Here is a 20,370-nt window from a genome sequence, read left to right as displayed (position 1 = left end):
CTGATAAGGAGGAGCAGCATGTGCCACAACTTGGAGAAAGGTCTGGACACGAGGATTGGATGCCAGGGGACGCTGAAAAAGGATAGAAAAAGCCGAAACCTGACCCTTAAGAGAGCTGAGAGCCAGCCCCTGTTCCAACCCCGACTGCAAAAAGGAGAAAAGACGGGGAACAGAAAAAGTAACAGGAGAAAAGGCCTCAGTTTCGCACCAACGAAAATAAGACCGCCAGGTACAGTGGTAAATTTTTGCCGAGGAGGGCTTGCGAGCCCTGAGCATGGTGCGAATCACTTGGGAAGAGAAACCACGGGCCCTTAAAACCGCGGTCTCAACCGCCACGCTGTCAAATGCAGCGACTGTAAATTGGGGTGGCAAGGGGGACCCTGTGACAGTAGGTCTGGACGAAGTGGAAGGCGGAACAGAACGTCATCCAGGAGCCTGACCACGTCAGCATACCACGCCCTTCGGGGCCAGTCTGGAGCCACCAGAATGGCGGGGACGCCTTCTGTTTTGAGCTTCCTCAGGACCCTGGGAAGGAGAGGGAGGGAACAGATAGGGCAGGACATAGCCCGACCATGGAATTACAAGGGCATCCACGGCTTGGGCCAGGGGGTCCCGGGACTTCGACACAAACGGCGGAATCTTCCGGTTGTGTTGCGATGCGAAGAGGTCCACGTCCGGAGTGCCCCAGAGGTCGCAGATCTGTGTGAACGTCTCCAGATGTAGGGACCACTCGCCGGGGTCGGCTGAGGACCGGCTGAGGAAATCCGCTTCCCAGTTCAGCACTCCCGGAATGTGAATTGCCGAAATGGCCGGAACCTTGTGTTCCGCCCAGAGGAGGGCGGTAATGAAACTGGGCAAAGGGCATGGCCTCCATGGCTGCCACCATCCGACCCAGGACTTCCATGCAAGTACAGATGGAGCCTGGGGCCGGCGTCCGAAGGGAGCGGACTCCTGATAAGAGAGCCAGTCGTTTGCCCGGCCGTGTCGAATTGAAGCCCCAAGAAGACCAGAGACTGGGTGTGCGAGAGGACAGACTTGTCTCGGTTTACCATCCACCCGAAGCGACATACGGTCTGGAGAGTGAGAGTCACACTCTCCAGAGACTGGACTCTGGTGGGAGCCTTGATGAGGTCATCCAAGAAGGGATCACCGAGACCCCTCTTGACCGTAACAGGGCTATGACGGGCACCAGGATCTTGGTAAAGACCCGAGGAGCAGTGGCCAGGCCGAAGGGGAGAGCTACAAATTGAAAATGACCCTCTGGAACCGCAAAGCGGAGGAACCGCTGATGGCCGGGAAAAATTGGAACGCGGAGATAGGCATCCTTGATGTCCACCGAGCAAAGAAACTCCCCTTGATCCATGGACGCCACCACCGAACGGAGAGATTCCATTCGGAAATGGCGGAATAGAAGATGTTGGTTGAGACGCTTGAGATCCAAGATTGGCCGCACAGAGCCGTCTTTTTTGGGTACCACGAAAAGATTGGAATAGAAACCCCGAAATCCTTCCCTGGAAGGAACCGGGACAATGACTCCCTGGATAAGAAGGGATTGAAGAGCCCCCCGAAATTTCCTCGCTAGTGAAGGAGACCGGGTGCCCGGGACTGAAAAAAGCGATCTCGGGGAAGGGAGGCAAATTCTATCCGGTATCCATTGGACACCACGTCCCTGACCCAGGAGTTCTGAATGTGCATGGTCCAGACGTCTCGAAAGAGCAAGAGGCGACCTCCCACCCAAAAAAAATCTGTGGGTGGGGGCATCCCTTCATGCAGAAGTGGGTTTGCGTTTGCCCGATTTGGCGGCAAAACAGCCGGAATGGTTGTCCGACTTCCAAGAGGGGCGCGCCCGGAAGGAGGGAACCTTCTTGTCCCGCGAAGGTGCCTGCCCAGACCCTTTAGTGGGACCAAAAGTCCGAAAAGACTGGAAAGAAGAGGACTTCCTGCGGGAAGAAGCGCTAGCCTTGTTTTGAGGCAATAAAGAACTCTTGCCACGCGTCGCCTCTGAGATAATCTCATCAAGGCGCTTGCCAAAAAGTCGGGAACCGGCAAATGGGATCTCGGTGAGAGACTTCTTGGAAGCGGCATCCATGTTCCATGCTTTAAGCCGTATGGATTGACAGAGAGCCACCAGGTTACCAGTGGCAAAGGCAGCACAGCGGGCTGACTGCATGGAAGCAGAACACAGGAAGTCTCCAACTTTGGAGCATTGGAGAGCTAGACAATTCCTCCGGGGGGGGGGGGGGGGGGGATTGTGGGGGGATCCCGAAAGAATACCTTGACGAACTTGGCGAAAGGATATCGCGCTTGAACTTTCTTCGTTCCCTGAAACTTCTTGTCAGGATGCCTCCAGGCAGATTCCAGAATGGCGTCAAATTCAGCGTGAGAGCTGAACACTTTGGGTGCCGGTCGGGCACGATGAAAGGATACTTCTGGAGCTACGTCCGAAGTTCCTGGGTCCTCTAGGTGAAAGGTGTCTCTTATGGCCGAAACCAATGAGTTCACCGTGTCAACTGTGTCCGAGCGGTCCTCTGAGTCAGATGCCGATTCGGAAACCTCATCCGCAAGTTCCCCAGGTGAGTGCGAACGAGTGGAGGCTGACCTGGGAGAGGGAGACTCCGACCGGGTACGCGGCTCTGGAGAGCCAGAGCGGCAACCACGGGAATGTCCTCTGGAGGAATGACGTGTGTGGCCAGAAGGAGCGGCGGGGCAAGACCTGCGAGGGGAGCGCCCGTGTCTACCAGAAGACCCAAGGGATGAGTCAGAGGAGACACCCCTAGTACGCTTGTGAGAGCGGGTCCTTCTAGAGGGCCGGTGCATGGTGAACCTCTCCAAGGCAGTCACCACAGAACGGGAGACCTGAGCCAAGTCGGATATAGACTGAGAGAGGGAGGAAACCCAGGCTGGAGGGGCGGCCGAACCCACCGGGTCTGAAAGAGCATCCGGGGTAGAAATAGCAGGGGCAGCAGTGGAGCAGACAGAACAAGTGGGTTGTGTAATGAGTAATAATTACTCCAGTTATCTGTTTTGAGGGAGGAACAGTTCTGGGAACGGACATAGTAAAAAAGAACAATCTCACCCAAGTCTGTGTCCCCAGGGTAGCTGCTGTGAGGAGAACTCCGCTCTAGGGGCAGTCAAGGAGAAATAGACGCCGGCCAATGGCAGGAGAGGGCAGTGCTAGGTGCAAGAGCACTGTGATTGGCCCTTGCTTTACTCCTAAGCACACGCACAGAGCTGATTGGTGGCCAGTTCGCGCCCCTGTAGAAGCTCCGGCGGCCCGGGTGGGCGGAGCTAATGTTTACAGGGCTGCCAAAGAAACACAGATTGAAGCAATAATGGCGCCCGCTCCCAAGCGCACATGCGAACGGAGCGGGCGAAGATGAAAGTGAAAGCCAAAAGTGAAAGTAAAACAGAGCCACTGCTGCGGCTGCCTTCGGCAGTATGCCCCACACTGAACACTGCTCAGTCACTACATCCAGCATAATGAAATGTGCCCCTTTTGCTCCATAAATACTGCTCCCCTATATAATAAAGCAATCCCCCTGCATGGAAGGGGAGGATAAAATCCTCATGGCCAGCCCCATCCCCAGTAAAAAAAACAGTGGTCCAAAAACTGTGGTCTCCAGATGTTGCAATTCCGCACCTAAGGGGAAATACTCACCTAGTCTGAAGAACTTACCTAAAGAAGTCTTCTCAATGAAGTCTTCAGCCAGCTTTTGGTCACCTGCATCATTCCGGGCTTATTGTAATAGCGAGACGAGCAGGGAATAGTGGGGGACCCGGACCCAGGAGGTACAACCCCAGGCGCTGACCGTTGGCGAGAGGGGGTTGACAGTACATCTAAGATGTCTGTGCCCCCTCAATCGCAATGGGGAAACATTGATTCTCAGTTCCTGAGTCCCCAAATATGAGACCTGGTCTGGGGAGAACCCAGACCAGTGTCTACCTCCTTAGACACTAAGCTAAAACTGATTACCTCAGTGGCCTGGAGGCGGGTATACCCTGCTGGGAGGAGCCAACTTTTCTGTTGCCATAGTGTCAAGCCTCCTAGAGACAGCAGCATATACCCATGGTTTGTGTCCCCCAATGGAGCCAATAGAGAAAACATTTTTTCACCGGCGTACCCCTCTAAGACTCTTGATATCCACAGAAATCCATCAGATCCTCGCAGTCCATGTTGTCTAAGGCAGAGGTCCCCACCAACAGTCCAGGATTTAAATTGTTTCCTATTCTATTCCAATGGTGGAACTAAACAATCCTGGACTGTTGATGGACCTTGAGGACTGGGATGGAGACCACTGGTCTAAGACAGTGTTTCAGGGTTCCTCCAGCTGTTGCAAAACTACAATTCCCAGCATGCCCGAACAGCCGAAGGCTGTTCGGGCATGCTGGGAGTTGTAGTTTTGCAACAGCTGGGGGCACACTGGTTGGGAAACACTGGTGAAACAGCTGGGATTAGGGTTATCTCCAGTCCTGGTTGTTACAGCTACACTCCCGTCATCACTGAGTTAAAGGGGTTATCCAGGAAAAAACTTTTTTTTATATATATATATCAACTGGCTCCAGAAAGTAAAAAATTTGTAAATTACTTCTATTAAAAAATCTTTATCCTATCAGTACTTATGAGCTTCTGAAGTTATGGTTGTTCTTTTCTGTCTAAGAGCTCTCAGATGACACGTGTCTCGGGAACCGCCCAGTTTAGAAGAGGTTTGCTATGGGGATTTGCTTCTAAACTGGGCGGTTGCCGAGACACGTGTCATCAGAAAGCTCTTAGACAGAAAAGAACATCCTTAAATTCAGAAGCTCATAAATACTGAAAGGATTAAGATTTTTTAATAGAAGTAATTTACAAATCTGTTTAACTTTCTGGAGCCAGTTGATATATACACCGTATTTATCGGGGTATACCACGCACCGGCCTATAACACCCACCCCCATTTTACCAAGGATATTTGGGTAAAAAAAGTTTTTTACCCAAATATCCATGGTAAAATGAGGGTGCGTGTGTGCGCGTGTATACCCCGATACACCCCCAGGAAAGGCAGGGGGAGAGAGGCCGTCGCTGCCCGCTTCTCTCCCCCTGCCTTTCCTGGGGTCTAGAGCCCTGCTGCCGGCCCTTCTCTCCCCCTGGCTATCGGCGCCGCTGCCCGTTCTGTCCCCCTGACTATCGGTGCCGGCGCCGATAGCCAGGGGGAGAGAAGCGGCGCCGATAGCCAGGGGGAGAGAAGCGGCGCCGACAGCCAGGGGGAGAGAAGGGGCAGCGGCACCCATTGCCGGCGCCGCTGCCCCGTTGCCTCCCCCCATCCCTGGTGGCATAATTACCTGGGTCGGGTCCGCGCTGCTGCAGGCCTCCGGCGCGCGTCCCCTGCGTCGTTGCTATGCACGGCACGGCGCACTGACGTCATGCGCCGCACCGCGCAGCGCATAGCAACAACGCTGGGGACGCACGCCGGAGGCCTGCAGCAGCACGGACCCGACCCAGGTAATTATGCCACCGAGGATGGGGGGAGGCAACGGGGCAGCGGCGCCGGCAATGGGTGCCACTGCCCTTTCTCTCCCCCTGGCTGTCGGCGCCGACAATGGGGCGCCGGCACGATAGTCAGGGGGGCAGAACGGGCAGCGGCGCCGATAGCCAGGGGGAGAGAAGGGCCGGCAGCAGCGCTCTAGACCCCAGGAAAGACAGCGGGAGAGAAGCGGGCAGCGACGGCCTCTCTCCCCCTGCCTTTCCTGGGGGTGTATCGGCGTATAACACGCACATAGACTTTAGGCTAAAAATTTTAGCCTAAAAAGTGCGTGTTATACGCCGATAAATACGGTATATAAAAAAATGTTTTTTCCTGGATAACCCCTTTAATGCCCACCTGCTGAGCTGTTATTGAACGGTACTATGTGTATAAGGACGTGTTCACACGGTCAGGTTTTTAATTGCAATTATTCAAGACACACCGTTCATAAGAGGAGGACACGTGTAAAGGATTCCAAACCTGAACTTGTGAATGCAGTCTAATATTTGTATATCCTACCCTGAGTGAACCGTTAGATGTGCTATAAGATTTGACATAACGCTAAAACATTTCCCACATTCAGGACAAGAAAATGGCTTCTCCCCTGTGTGAGTTTTTTCATGTTCCAGAAGATCTGATTCCTGACCAAAATATTTTCCACATTTAGGACATATAAACCCCGTCTCCCCCGTGTGAGTTTTCTGATGTTTAACAAGATTTGATTTCTGGCTGAAACATTTCTCACACTCAGGACATGAAAACGGCTTCTGCCCTGTGTGAGTTTTTTGATGCGAGTTAAGATTTGATTTTTGGGTAAAGCATTTGCCACAATCTGGGCATGAATATGACTTCTCCCCTGTGTGAGTTCTCTGGTGCAGCGCAATACTTGATCTGTGGCTAAAGCATTTTCCACAGTCTGAACATGAAAATGGCTTCTCTCCTGTGTGAGTTCTCAGATGAAGAACAAGCGATGATTTAAGGCTATAACATTTGTCACAATATGGACACAAAAAAGGGTTATCCCCAGTGTGAAGCCTTAGATGCTGCATAAGGTTTGATTTTTTTCTAAAACTTTTCTCGCATTCAGGACATGAAAATGGCTTTTCCCCTGAGTGAATTCTTAGATGTTCTGCAAGTTTTGATTTCTGAATAAAACATTTACCACATTCAGTACATGAAAATGGCTTCTCTTGTACATGAATTTTCTGATGTTTAACCATTCCCTTTCTGTCTGTAAAACATTTCCCACATTCTGGACATGAAAATGGCCTCTCCCCCGTGTGAGTTCTATGATGTTTAACAAGACTAGATTTCTCGGCAAAACGTTTCCCACATTCAGGACATGAAAACGGCTTCTCCCCTGTGTGAGTTTTTACATGCTCATTAAGATTTGATTTATGACTAAAACATTTCCCACATTCGGGACACGGAAATGGCTTTTCCCCGGTGTGAACTCTTTGATGTGACTTAAGATGTGGTTTTTGACTAAAACACTTCCCACATTCAAGACATGTGAACGGCTTCTCTCCCGTGTGGGTTTTCAGATGGTCAACAAGAACAGTTTTATAGGTAAAACATTTCCCACATACTGTGCATGAATACGGCTTCTCCCCTGTATGAATTCTGTGATGTTCACGAAGACCTGATTTTTGGGTAAAACATTTCCCACATACTCTACATAAATATGGCTTTTCCCCTGTGTGAATTCTGTGATGTAACTCAAGATTAAGTTTCCTAGGAAAAGTTTTCCCACATTCTGAACATACATATGGCCTTTCAGCTTTGTTTACTCCCTCGTGCACAGAAGTTTTCTTTCCACTTCTCTGTTCGGCAATCAGTAATTGATGAGAGAAAGGTTCCTGGTGACCAGCGGTATTTGTGGATAGGTCGCTGCTGTGAAGGACTATGGGTACATAAGGAGCTGCTGAATTATCTAGGGTGGCGTAGCTATTTTCTTCCTCAAAATGCGGAGATAACATGAAAAGTCCATGGGAGTCTCTCATCCAGTGTTCATCTGGAGAAAGAAACATTTTCTTATTTTCCCAAAGAAACAAAGACACAATATAACACAGATATATATATAATAGACAAATAATGGACCAATCGAGAACTGGTAAAAGGTTGTGTACCTGATGCAACTTTATAGGAAAATTGTAAAGAGAAAAAGTTTACTGTTCTCTAGAAAGATCCTTGATGTATGTTATGGTTTGGTCTAAGGGTATTTTCCCACGTACCGCATGCGCGGCGTATTTCCTGCTGCGCAAAATCTGCAGCAGCAGTGGGAAATGAGCGGCGTATCCATTGCTCTCCATACACACAGGGCTTTCCAGCGGCAGCCCTATGTGTGCAGTGAGTTTTGGAAGCGGGGCCGCGTGTCACAATAACGCCGGCACGCGGCCCCGCCTCCAAAACTCACTACACACATAGAGGCATTTTATCCCCTATCCAGCGGCGGGACCCCTGTAATCTCGGCTGTGGCACCCCACTGTCAGCACTGCACAGAGCAAACTCGCTTTATGCGTAATGACTGAGGATACAGAGGCCGGAGCATCATGATATCACGGCTCCGCCCCCTTAATGCAAGTCTATGGGAGGGGGCGTGACGGCTGTCCACAGGCAGTCCTGTGGAGAGAGAAATGTAGTGCTATGAGCTCCCCATTGTTCCTGTTAGGGAAGGTAATATTGGGAGACACTTTGCGCTCTCTCACTGTAATGCTTAGCATACGTAACGTAACAGTTATTAGTTGTGTAGCGCTATGCACTTCTCACCGCTTCCGCTGGGTCCCTCGGAGCTCTCACAATTGCCCTGTAGGCTCGAGCGGACGTGCCTAGGCGTTGTCTGGTTAACAGGTCTCTGGCAACCCGTAAGTGCCGGGAGGGAGAGGTCTGTTGGAGTGGTGAGGTCTTCAGCGGCGTTCTCCTCCTGCGCCACGTGCGCAAATGTCCGGGCTTTAAATGTGGATCGGAACACAGTTGTAGATCAGAGTGCAGTTGTAGAGCAGAACACAGGTAAACGTGCAACATAAAATGCAATAAAATTGGCACAATCACTAGCACAGAGTGGGATACTATATACTGCACAATAAATAAACTATATCAATACACCCAGTTGAGGATAATTCTGCGATTATATTATTTGCAGCTATGGAAAATGAAATGTAGACAAGATGATAATTGGACAAAGTGTAATTTGCTACATGCTAATTTACCGCATTTCTTTTGTGATTGAAAAATAACTGCACTTCCAAAGTCCCGGCAGCGCATCATTTAATATGGAAGGGATATTTTTATTTATTTATTTTTTTTACACTTTGTTAGTCCTCAAGGGACTCAAAGGGAGCAATCATTACATTTCTTATAGAGATCAATGCAGTTCCATTAAACTGCATTGATCTATGTGATCTGCGCTCGATTACAGAGCCTGCTGCATACAGACTCTAATAATAGGAGATGATTGGCTGCCATGGAAGGAGAGGTAAACTTTCTGGCCGCCAGAACATCTCTGTTCATGGTATCGCGCAGCCTGATTGATTGTTATGGTAACTTCCTATCACATTTTTCATTAACAAAGACGTTTACAGTGAAACAGGATGTATTCAGGACTCTTACATTTCTCCGACACTGATTCTGGTTCCTCGGGTCCAATTCTCGTCTCACCGTCACGTTTCTACAAGGATCAAACATTAAAGACGTAAGAAAAAAAAAAAAAACAAGATTCCTGGTTTATCTTAAATGTATTTATATATTTATACTCTTTTTTTATGTCCCCTATACTCGTTTTCTTAAGACTAAATAAAATGTCTACTTTTTATCCTGAAGATTATCATGACGATTATTTACCTCACAGACTCTTCCTATACACAGCACTATTCAGCAGGAGCGTCCACAGGCCCCAATAAGAAGAGGACATAGGGAAAAATTATCATTAGAAGCTTTTTCCTTTTCTATAGGTTTTGCAAATTTTTGCGCAGTGAGGAATTTTGCTTATCTTTTTTTTATACTATAATACTATATTGTTTTGTGTATTGTAGAAAGCATTTTGTAGTGGATACAAATTCATCATGTGCGTTCTTTTTGTTTAGACGTTTATGATTGCGCTAGGAGCTGGGCAGCAGCGGGGACATGTCTGCGGTGGCGAATGAATGAAGCTTACATTCTGGACATGTCGGCTTTGTTCATTAATTCGCCGCCGCCGGTTCCTGACATGTCCTGCTGCTGCCCTGCTCCAAGTAGATGAGGAGCAGGCAGCGGAAGGAGGAATAAGCACACCAGGGCAAATGCATTATTATAAACACACTGGGGCATATTAATTATTATAAACACACTGGGGCCAATTAATTATTATAAATATGCATGGGGGGGGGGCATAAATTTGGGGGTCAAAGTACTAATTTGAAAAACCCCGCCAGGAGTCCTGAATGGCTCTTCGGTGCCGGCCATTCAGGGCTCCTGGCGGGGGATTGAAAAATGAAAGTTTACACAGTAGTATATACATTGCAGGGGAGCGGCACATGCCGCCCGCTCCTCTGCTTTATAACTGCTGATTGCGGCAGGTCTCTGGATAATGACCTGCTGCGATCTGCCCCTCAGCCCCTGGACTATAACTCCCATCATGTGCAGAGTCTGTCCATGATGGGAGTAGTAGTCCTAACAGTCCAAAAAAAGTCCTGCAGCCGGGGGATGTGCAAGTGCCATCCTTCAGCACGGCGGTACTACAACTACTCCCATCATGGGACACAGAATGTCCCATGATGGGATTAGTAGTCCAGGGCAGAGGGACAGTTTGCAGGTGGTCTCACTCCTGAGACCCCCTGCGACCTTTACTGCTCCACCCCCTAGTTATGATATCATTATGGGGTGGAGCTACACAGTCCAGCCCTGTAGCCAGGGTGATAACTATGGCTCTGTTCTCATTATGCGTTTTGCATAATGGGAACAGAGCCTCTCTGGCAGTGTGCTCTCAAACAGTGAGACTCCAGCTGTTGCTTAACTAAGTTGTAGTTTAGAAACAATTGGAGGCTCCCTGTTTATAAACAAGCTGCATTATGTGTGCTCTCCCCAGGGGAGAGCGCAAAAATTTTACTAACCCGTGTTTTTCTTTTCTTCTCATTTCAGATACATGAATGTGGAGGACTACATCAGATTTGGTGGATTGCGACGATGACCAGCGTTTTTTTTTTTAATGTCAATAAAAGGGTTAACGAGGGCTGTGGGGGAGTGTTGTTTTTTTAAATACATTTTTTTTTCATTGTGTCTTGTTTTTTTATAATTTAATTTTCAGGCTTAGAAGTGGAAGCTGTCTTATAGACGGAATCCATTACTATGCCAGGGCTTAGCGTTAGCCCCAAAAACAGCTAGCACTAACCTCCAATTATTACCCCGGTACCCACCGCCACAGAGGTGCCGGGAAGAGCCGGTACCAACAGACCCGGAGTGTCAAAAATGGCGCTCCTGGGCCTAGGTATTAACAGGCTGGCATTATTTAGGCTGGGGAGGGCCAGTAACAATGGTCCTCGCCCACCCTGGTAACGTCAGGCTGTTGCTGCTTGGTAGGTATCTGGCTGATACTGAAGATACCAACCAAGCAACAACAGCCTGACATTACCAGGGTGGGCGAGGACCATTGTTACTGGCCCTCCCCAGCCTAAATAACGCCAGCCTGTTACCGCCTAGGCGCGCCATATTTGATGCTCTGGGCCTGTTGGTACTGGCTCTTTCTGGCAACCCTGGGGCAGTGGATACTTGGGTAATAATTTGAGGTTAGCTCTAGATGTTTTTGGGGCTAACTCTAAGCCCTGGCTTAGTAATGGACTCTGAATTTTTAGGCATAGAAGTAGAAGCCGTCTTGTAGACAATTATAAAAAACACGACACAATGGAAAAAAACATTTAAAAAAAAAAAAAAACACTCCCCCACAGCCTTCATTAACCCTTTTATTGAAATTTAAAAAAACACTGGTCATCGTCGCAATACACTGAATCTGACATAGTCCTCTGCATTCACATATCTGAAATGAGAAGAAAAGAAAAAAAATGTTAGTACATAGTACAGGTCTCCCCTGGGGACTGCGCCCATACTGCAGTGTGTTCCTAAACATGGAGTCTTCAATTGTTGACGTCTGCCTCCTGTGTATACAGTGATCTATAGATGGGTGTATATACAGGATAGCGCACAGAGACTTAACCCAGAACTGCTCAACAGCAGCATGGGTTAACTCTTTCCCTGCTGGGCTCCTGTATAGTATACATAGGCACACTATGCACCCCTGTATACTATACAGCTGGCGGAGGTAAGTAGTGAAGCTCTGCACCCTGTATATGCTATACATCACTCCTCACCTCCTTACACTCCGTGGGCTGGGCGCTCTGCATCTGACCCATGGAGTGGTACCAGAAGGCAGTGAAAAAATGGCCACAGGGTAAAAAATGACTGTTTTCAGAGAAAAATTGCAGAGAAAAACTGTGACAGTTTTTACTGTATACTCCACTGCTAGAGAAGAGGATATAGGGTGTATACTGTATACTCCACTGCTGGAGAAGAGGATATACACTGTATACTGTATACCCCACTGCTGGAGAAGAGGATATAGTGTATACTGTATACTCCACTGCTGGAGAAGAGGATATAGAGCGTATACTGTATACTCCACTGCTGGAGAAGAGGATATAGAGCGTATACTGTATACTCCACTGCTGGAGAAGAGGATATAGAGCGTATACTGTATACTCCACTGCTGGAGAAGAGGATATAGACTGTATACTGTATACTCCACTGCTGGAGAAGAGGATATAGAGCGTATACTGTATACTCCACTGCTGGAGAAGAGGATATAGAGCGTATACTGTATACTCCACTGCTGGAGAAGAGGATATAGACTGTATACTGTATACTCCACTGCTGGAGAAGAGGATATAGAGTGTATACTGTATACTCCACTGCTGGAGAAGAGGATATACACTGTATACTGTATACCCCACTGCTGGAGAAGAGGATATAGAGCGTATACTGTATACTCCACTGCTGGAGAAGAGGATATAGTGTATACTGTATACTCCACTGCTGGAGAAGAGGATATAGAGCATATACTGTATACTCCACTGCTGGAGAAGAGGATATAGAGTGTATACTGTATACTCCACTGCTGGAGAAGAGGATATAGAGCGTATACTGTATACTCCACTGCTGGAGAAGAGGATATAGAGCGTATACTGTATACTCCACTGCTGGAGAAGAGGATATAGAGCGTATACTGTATACTCCACTGCTGGAGAAGAGGATATAGAGTGTATACTGTATACTCCACTGCTGGAGAAGAGGATATAGAGCGTATACTGTATACTCCACTGCTGGAGAAGAGGATATAGAGCGTATACTGTATACTCCACTGCTTGAGAAGAGGATATAGAGTGTATACTGTATACTCCACTGCTGGAGAAGAGGATATAGAGCGTATACTGTATACTCCACTGCTGGAGAAGAGGATATATAGAGTGTATACTGTATACTCCACTGCTGGAGAAGAGGATATAGAGCGTATACTGTATACTCCACTGCTGGAGAAGAGGATATAGAGTGTATACTGTATACTCCACTGCTGGAGAAGAGGATATAGAGTGTATACTGTATACTCCACTGCTGGAGAAGAGGATATAGAGTGTATACTGTATACTCCACTGCTGGAGAAGAGGATATAGAGCGTATACTGTATACTCCACTGCTGGAGAAGAGGATATAGAGCGTATACTGTATACTCCACTGCTGGAGAAGATTAGGAGAAAGCTCCATGACATCAATCTATAGAGGATTTACAGAAATCTCCGCTTCATCTACCTGATGATCCACAGGGACATTCTGCTCTTCCTCTTTACAATCCTGGGAATATAGAGGACGGGGACATCTCTCTGGGGGATTTCTCTGACTGGATCCATCTATAGGAAATAAAGACAGTGACTGAATCCATTGTCTATATGTGATGATCACATGATCTCTTCTCTCCAATCAGGGAAGGTCTCCTCTTACCCAGTGGTGATGTGAGGGGCTGCTGATCCTCCATCATGACTATGTCTGCGTACAGATCCTTGTGTCCTTCTAAATACTCCCACTCCTCCATGGAGAAATAGACAGCGACATCCTGACACCTTATAGGAACCTGACACACACAATGATCCCGTCATCCTCCAGACACCTCCCTTATTGTATAATGTCCCAGCATTCCCAGCAGCGCTCACCTCTCCAGTCAGCAGCTCAGTGATCCTGGAGGTAAGTTCTAGGATCTTCTGCTCATGTATCAGTGAATGAGGTGGAGGCTCCTCGGGGGCGGGGCTCTGGCTCCTGCCCCGCCCTCCTGACACACGGGGGGTCACACACTCACCAGACGACTTCTTCACTACTGTGTAATCCTGTGTATGGGGAGACACTGATCACTACAGACACTAAGAACCCGACACCTCTCCAGACATTTCCCTGTTTTATTATAGAGATAAGACGTCATGTGACCTCTCACCTCTCCAGACATTTCCCTGTTTTATTATAGAGATAAGACGTCATGTGACCTCTCACCTCTCCAGACATTTCCCTGTTTCATTATAGAGATAAGACGTCATGTGACCTCTCACCTCTCCAGACATTTCCCTGTTTTATTATAGAGATAAGACGTCATGTGACCTCTCACCTCTCCAGTTATGCAGTAGATTATCTCCAGGGTGAGGTCTAATATCCTCCCAGACATGTGGTTTCTGGCATCGTCCATCCTTGGTCGGTCATTGGTGATAAGGACCATTGTACTTCATAGGAAAACTTCAGCTGTGAGAGTTCTGGACTTAAAGGAACCTGAGGAAAACAATAAGGACTGAGTGAAAAAAATAAAAACATATTTGGAAAAAAAAATGAAGTAAAATGTCTTATGAACCAGGAGGTGAATGATCTTTTAAAGAGTAAAGTACATTATACAGTATTACACAGGATACATATCGCAGTGTGCAGACTAGTCTTAGGCTGCATTCACATAGCGGTTGCAGCCTTCAGCTGGACCGGCGCCAAAATCCATTGACTTTAATGAGCTGAGCGGAGTCAAACAGTGACTCCGGTCGGCTCATTTCTGCCCCGTATCCGGTTTTGTGACCGGACCTAAAACCGTAGTAGCTCCTCCCAGGCTTTTATGGGCGAGACTAGTAGGGAGCCCATAGGTCACTCCTGGGATCACCTGATCACTAGTATGTCCTGGGTAACAATCACATGACATATCATATGGTATAACTGTGATAAAAAGTGATAACACATTTTATACAGTACAACATATTTACAATGGGTAAACTAATGCAGGAGGCCCTGGGGACACTGAAGGATGCTGCCTGACAGGACAGCAGGAGTACGGGTAACACCTCCCGTACTAGGCCACCACAATTGCACCTGTAGAATGAAGTGCAGGAATAATAACTCTCTACACGCCGGCCCGTAATGCATTTCAATGAGACTGCCGGAGTCAAACACTGACTTCAGTCGCCTCATTTTTGCCCCGAATACAGTTCTCTAACCAGACCAAAAACCTTGGTAGACCACGGTTTTAGGTCCGGTGGGAAAACCGTATACGAGGCAAAAATGAGCCGACCAGAGTCAGCGTTTGAATAAAATGGAAACTAATTTAGGGAATGTTCTGTGGAAAAAGGGATTTTTTGTTCTTACCGTAAAATCCTTTTCTCGGAGGATCCATTGGAAGACACAGACCTTTGGGGGACAGAGACCTTGGGTATATGCTGTTGTTGCTAGTAGGCTTGACACTATGGAAACAAAGAAAGTTGGCTCCTCCCAGCAGGATATACCCGCCTACAGAGCCTGAGGTAATCAGTTTAGTCCCAGAGCAGTAGGAGACGACCGAAAGGCAGAAAACCAAGACCAGTCCGAGGTAACCACAGAACAAAAAATAACTGAACGCACCCTCAGACAGTACTGCGAGCCTTATTCTGAGGTAATAAGGAACTCTTATCCCCGGTCGCCTCCGATATAATTTCATCCAGGCGCTTACCAAAGAGCCGAGACCCGATAAAGGGAAGTTCAGTCAGAGACTTCTTGGAAGCGGCATCCGCATCCCCGCCTTTGAGCCACATGGAGCAACGGAGGGCCACTAGGTTGCCTGTGGCAAAGGCAGAACAGCGGGCCGACTACATGGAAGCAGACCACAGAAAGTTTCCAGCCTTTGAGACTTGGAGAGCTAAGTCAGCCAATTCCTCCGAGGGGGATCCAGAAAGAATTCCCTGGCGGAGTTGGGAAGCCCAGACCGAAAGGGCTTTTGACATCCAGGCAGAAGCAAACGCAGGAAGGAGTGAAGAACCTGCTGCTTCAAAGGCAAATTTTGCCAAAGTCTCCAACTTAAAGGATCCTTAAAGGAAGCTGCGTCAGCCAAAGGCAAGGTAGTCGCCTTAGATAGGCGGTAGACCGGTGGGTCCACAATCGGAGGGGAGGTCCACCAAGCAATGAGATCCTTGAAGAAGGGATACTGTGCCTGAACCTTCTTTGCCTCTTGAAACTTCTTGTCCGGATGCATCCAGGCGGACTCCAGCAAGGCTTCAAATTCAGCATGAGAGATGAAAACCTTGGGTGCCGGTCGGGCACGGTGAAAGGAAACTTCTGGAGCTACGGCCGAAGTTCCTGGGTCCTCTAAATGGAAGGTGTCCCTTATGGCCGAAACCAATGTGTCCACCGTGTCAGCCGAATCTGGTCGGTCCTCTGAATCAGAGGCCGAGTCAGAGACCTCCACTACAATTTCTCCAGGGGAGTGTGAGAGTGGAGGCAGCTATGGAAGAGGGAGACACTGACCTGGTACGCGAATCTGGAGAGCCAGAGTGGTGACCAGGGGAGCGTCCTCTGGAAGAGGGACGATTACAGAAAGCTGGAGCAGAGGGGCGATACCTGTGATGGGAGCGTCTATGTCTGCTAGAAGACTCTGGAGATGAGTCAGTGGAAACATCCCTATTATGCTTGTGAGAGCGTTTTGCACAGGGAGCGTGAGAGCGAATCTCTCTGGAGGGTTGGCATAAGCAGGACCTCTCCAAGGCAATCACCAGAAAGTGGGAAACTTGCTCCAAGGCGGAAATAGACAGAGGGAGCATACCCAAACTGGAGGGATAGCAGAGTCCACAGTGTTTGGGGGGAGCATCCTGGGTGGAATTACTAGGGGGGTCAGGGGGAGCAGTGGTGCAGGCGGAACAAGTGGGTTCAGCAGAACCAGACATTTTAACATTACAGCCCTTGCAAGTATAATAGGTGACCAGGGTTCCAGGTACCTGCCTAGAGGGAGGGACAGTTCTGGGAAAGGACATAGCAGGAAAAAAAAGAGATCAAACAATCTCACCCGAGTCTGTGTCCCCAGCAAAAAGCAGCAGCTGAGGAGAACTTCTGCAGCTGAGAAGACAGGAGAGAACGAGGTCAGGACCAATGAAAAGATGGGGGCCGGATTTAGGGCTAGAATGCTGCCCATTGGTGCAAGGGCAGGCTGCCACTCTCACAGAGCGCTGATTGGCCGAAAATAACTGTATTTTTGTGCACCTGCTCATGATAGGAGGAGGGATCCCGCCTGCCGCACATGGGCGGAGCCTAAATGGTGAAGTAGCCCGCGGCTATTAAGGTGCCCCAGTGTAAAAAAAAAAACGGCAGCGCAAAGCCCTGTGCTCCGGTCGCCTAATATGATGCGAATAGAGCAGGAGGGCCGGCGCTAGCCGCGAAGGAGGCTGTGGAGCACGGCGCAAGTAATGAAGCCTGCGCTCCGGGGGGGGGCATGTGCAGGGCAGTGCCAGTAGAAGAGAGGCACGCCTGCGCTCTCTGAGTGATGCCGGTGTGAGGTGGTTTTTTGCAGCCCGTAGATCCATGCGTCCGTTCCTCCCCCAGCTCTTCGAACATTTCCGAAGCTAGAACTGGGGGAGGGCAGAGCAAGGGGAGGGAGGAGGTTCACGCCCCCTCCCTCATCTCCCCTCCCTGAGAAAGTAAATCGCCACGGCAGGTCCCCTCCTTCATCTCCCCGAGCTGAGGACGTAAATCGCCACGGCAGGTCCCCTCCCTCATCTCCCCGAGCTGAGGACGTAGAGCAGTGCTCCCAATGAGCTCTATGTGTAAAGGGGGGACATACTGTATGGGCTAAAGGGGGACATACTGTATGGGTTAAAGGGGGACATACTGCATGGGCTAAAGGGGGACATACTGCACGGGCTAAAGGGGGACATTTAGCCTGTACAGTATGTCCCCCTTTACACATAGAGCTCATTGGGAGCACTGCTCTACGTCCTCAGCTCGGGGAGATGAGGGAGGGGACCTGCATGGCGATCTGGAGGTTCACGCCCCCTCCGTCATCTCCCCTCCCTGAGGACGTAAATCTCCACGGCAGGTCCCCTCCCTCATCTCCCGTGGCGATCTATGTCCTCAGGGAGGGTAGATGAGGGAGGGGACCTGCCGTGGAGATTTACGTCCTCAGGGAGGGGAGATGAGGGAGGGGACCTGCCGTGGCAATCTATGTCCTCAGGGAGGGGGCGTGCCGTAGAGATCTGCGTCCATCCGAGCTCAGGGAGGGGAGATGAGGGAGGGGGCGTGAACCTCCTCCCTCTCCTTGCTCTGCCCTCCCCCAGTTCTAGCTTCGGAAATCTTCGGAGAGCTGGGGGAGGAGCGGACGCATGGATCTACGGGGGCGCAAAAAACCACCTCACACCGGCGCCTGTACACAGGAAGTACCAGACCGCGCTACAGTATAAGTGCTGGCGACGGCAGAGGCAGCGCGGGGAGGAGAGGAGGGCCCGCAATGTAAAGGCAAATACCAGCGTCTGCACACAGGCAGCGCCGGTAATAAAGTGAAACAGTCCCACACAACTGCACAGTCCTAATAAAAAGGGAAGCCCCCTCCCCACCTACAGTACATAGGGCAGGCGTCCCATAGAAGAGCTGAGTAACTTCTGAATAAGAGGAGTGGGCTCCAAGGAGGGGTCTCCAGAGGTTCAGAGGACCTGAGAATAGAGGCTCCAACCTGAAAGAAAGGGGAAAAATACTCACCTCATTCAGAAGAACTTACCTAATGAAGTCTTCAGTCAGCTTTTTAGTCGCCTGCATCATGCCGGGCTGTAACAGCGAGACGAGCAGGGAATAGTGGGGGGCCCGGACCCATGAGGTACAACCCCAGACGCTGACCGTTGGCGAGAGGGGGTTGACAGTACATCCACGATGCCTGTGCCCCCTCAATCGCAAATGGGGAAACAGTGAACGCTATGTTCCGGAGTCCCCACCTGAAAACAGGAAAATAAATAAAAGGGAGATAAGAAACTAAACGTCCTTAATCTGGAAAATAAAAAATATTTGACCAGGTCTGGGAAACCCCAGATCAGCGTCCATCTCCTGCAGACACTAAGCTAAAACTGATTACCTCAGGCTCTGTAGGCGGGTATATCCTGCTGGGAGGAGCCAACATTTTTGGTTTCCATAGTGTCAAGTCTCCTGGCAACAACAGCATATACCAAAGGTCTGTGTCTCCCAAAACCGGCCGCAAAACCGGCCGCTCCCGTATCCCAGCCGGCCTGAACCCCATTCATTTCAATGAGCCGACGCTGATTCCGGTCGGGTCATTTTTGCCCTGGTTTTCTGACCGGTCCTAAAACCGTGGTATACTACGGTTTTAGGTCTGGTTAGAGAACCCTATACGAGGCAAAAATGAGCCGACCGGAATCAGCGTTTGACTCTAGTCGGCTCATTGAAATGCATTACATACAAGCCGGGTCCGGCTGGGATACGGGAGAGGACGGTTTTCGCTCCCCCCAACCGGATCCGGCACCTGTACACTACAAACGTAGTGTGAACCGGCCCTCAAAGGAGAGAATTTCTTGTAAGAATATTCTAGAAGTGCGTATATCAGAGACTTTATACAGGGTCCAAAAAACAAGAGACAACAGAGCGTGTCCGAAGAAATACTGAAGTCTCCTCAGGATTACCTGGACGTACGTTAGTGATCAAACAGGACATTGGGGGAGATTTATCAAAACCTGAGGAAAAAATACTAAGTTGCCCATAGCAACCAATCATTTTTGAAAAGGCCTCTGGAAAATGAAAGAAGCGATGTGATTGGTTGCTATGCGCAACTCAGCCGTTGGCTGTCCGGGCATGCTGGGAGTTGTAGTTTTGCAACATCTGGAGGTCCGCAGGTTGGAGACCACTGTCCTAGGGGGTTGATATATCAAAACCTGTTCAGAGGAAAAGTTGCCCAGTTGCCCATAGCAACCAATCAGATCGCTGCTTTCAATTTTAGCAAGGCCTGTGCAAAATGAAAGAAGCGATCTGATTGGTTGCTATGGACAACTGGGCAACTTTTCCTTTGCACAGGTTTGGATAAATCTCCCCCATAGACCGGCCATGTCTGAGGGGGTCACAATGATGGTGGACCTCGGGGTTATTGAGGAATCAATGGTGAATAGTCAGGTCCTATTGTCCAGTTCCCAAGGCCTTACGGTAATGACTTCTGTAAGTGTCAATCATGATGCCAAGGGTCCCTGTTGTATGTAAATGCCAGCGTCCAGGAAGCGCATATCTAAGGGTGGGTTCACATTACGTTTTTCCCCATACGGGAGCGCATACGGCAAGGGGGGAGCTAAAACCTCGCGCTCCCGTATGCCTTCGAATGCGCTCCCGTATGTAATTCATTACAATGAGCCGACTGGAGTGAAACGTTCGGTCCGGTCGGCTCATTTTTGCCCCGTATGCACTTTTTCTCCAGACCTAAAACCGTGGTCGACGTCTTGTGGCAGGCGGGGGACTTGCGGGAACGTTTAGCAAAAAGAGGTTATCGACCGATTATCGGTATGGCCGATATTATCGGCCGATAATCACGATTTTGGGCATTATCGGT

The 20,370-nt window shown here is 49.3% G+C and overlaps 1 protein-coding gene across 1 annotated transcript; it reads right to left on the bottom strand.

The window, feature by feature from the left end:
* Positions 1–5,755: 5,755 nt before the first annotated feature.
* On the bottom strand, positions 5,756–19,704 carry LOC130363169 (oocyte zinc finger protein XlCOF6-like). The gene is made up of 8 exons (XM_056568598.1): positions 19,460–19,704; positions 14,173–14,330; positions 13,730–13,900; positions 13,521–13,650; positions 13,332–13,429; positions 9,111–9,168; positions 8,271–8,450; positions 5,756–7,515 (listed from the first exon to the last, which is right to left on the bottom strand). The coding sequence occupies exons 2-8, from the start codon at positions 14,278–14,280 to the stop codon at positions 6,017–6,019; spliced, it is 2,244 nt and encodes a 747-aa protein (XP_056424573.1). The 5' UTR covers positions 14,281–14,330; positions 19,460–19,704; the 3' UTR covers positions 5,756–6,016.
* Between the last annotated feature and the right edge of the window lie 666 nt (positions 19,705–20,370).

Source organism: Hyla sarda, chromosome 3, assembly GCF_029499605.1.
Source record: "Hyla sarda isolate aHylSar1 chromosome 3, aHylSar1.hap1, whole genome shotgun sequence".
Lineage (NCBI taxonomy): Eukaryota > Metazoa > Chordata > Amphibia > Anura > Hylidae > Hyla > Hyla sarda.
This window is presented reverse-complemented; position numbering and strand designations above follow the sequence as displayed.

Bases quoted from the DNA above. Each gene is read 5' to 3' on its own strand.
- LOC130363169 (XM_056568598.1), bottom strand. From the start codon at position 14,280: ATGGTCCTTATCACCAATGACCGACCAAGGATGGACGATGCCAGAAAC. The intron at 8,451-9,110 runs GTAAGAGTCCTG...CCACATTTAAAG, and splicing joins AGAATCAGTGTCGGAGAAAT to CCCGGACATTTGCGCACGTG. The intron at 7,516-8,270 runs GTGAGAAGTGCA...TTCTTTCTCCAG, and splicing joins CGAGGGACCCAGCGGAAGCG to ATGAACACTGGATGAGAGAC.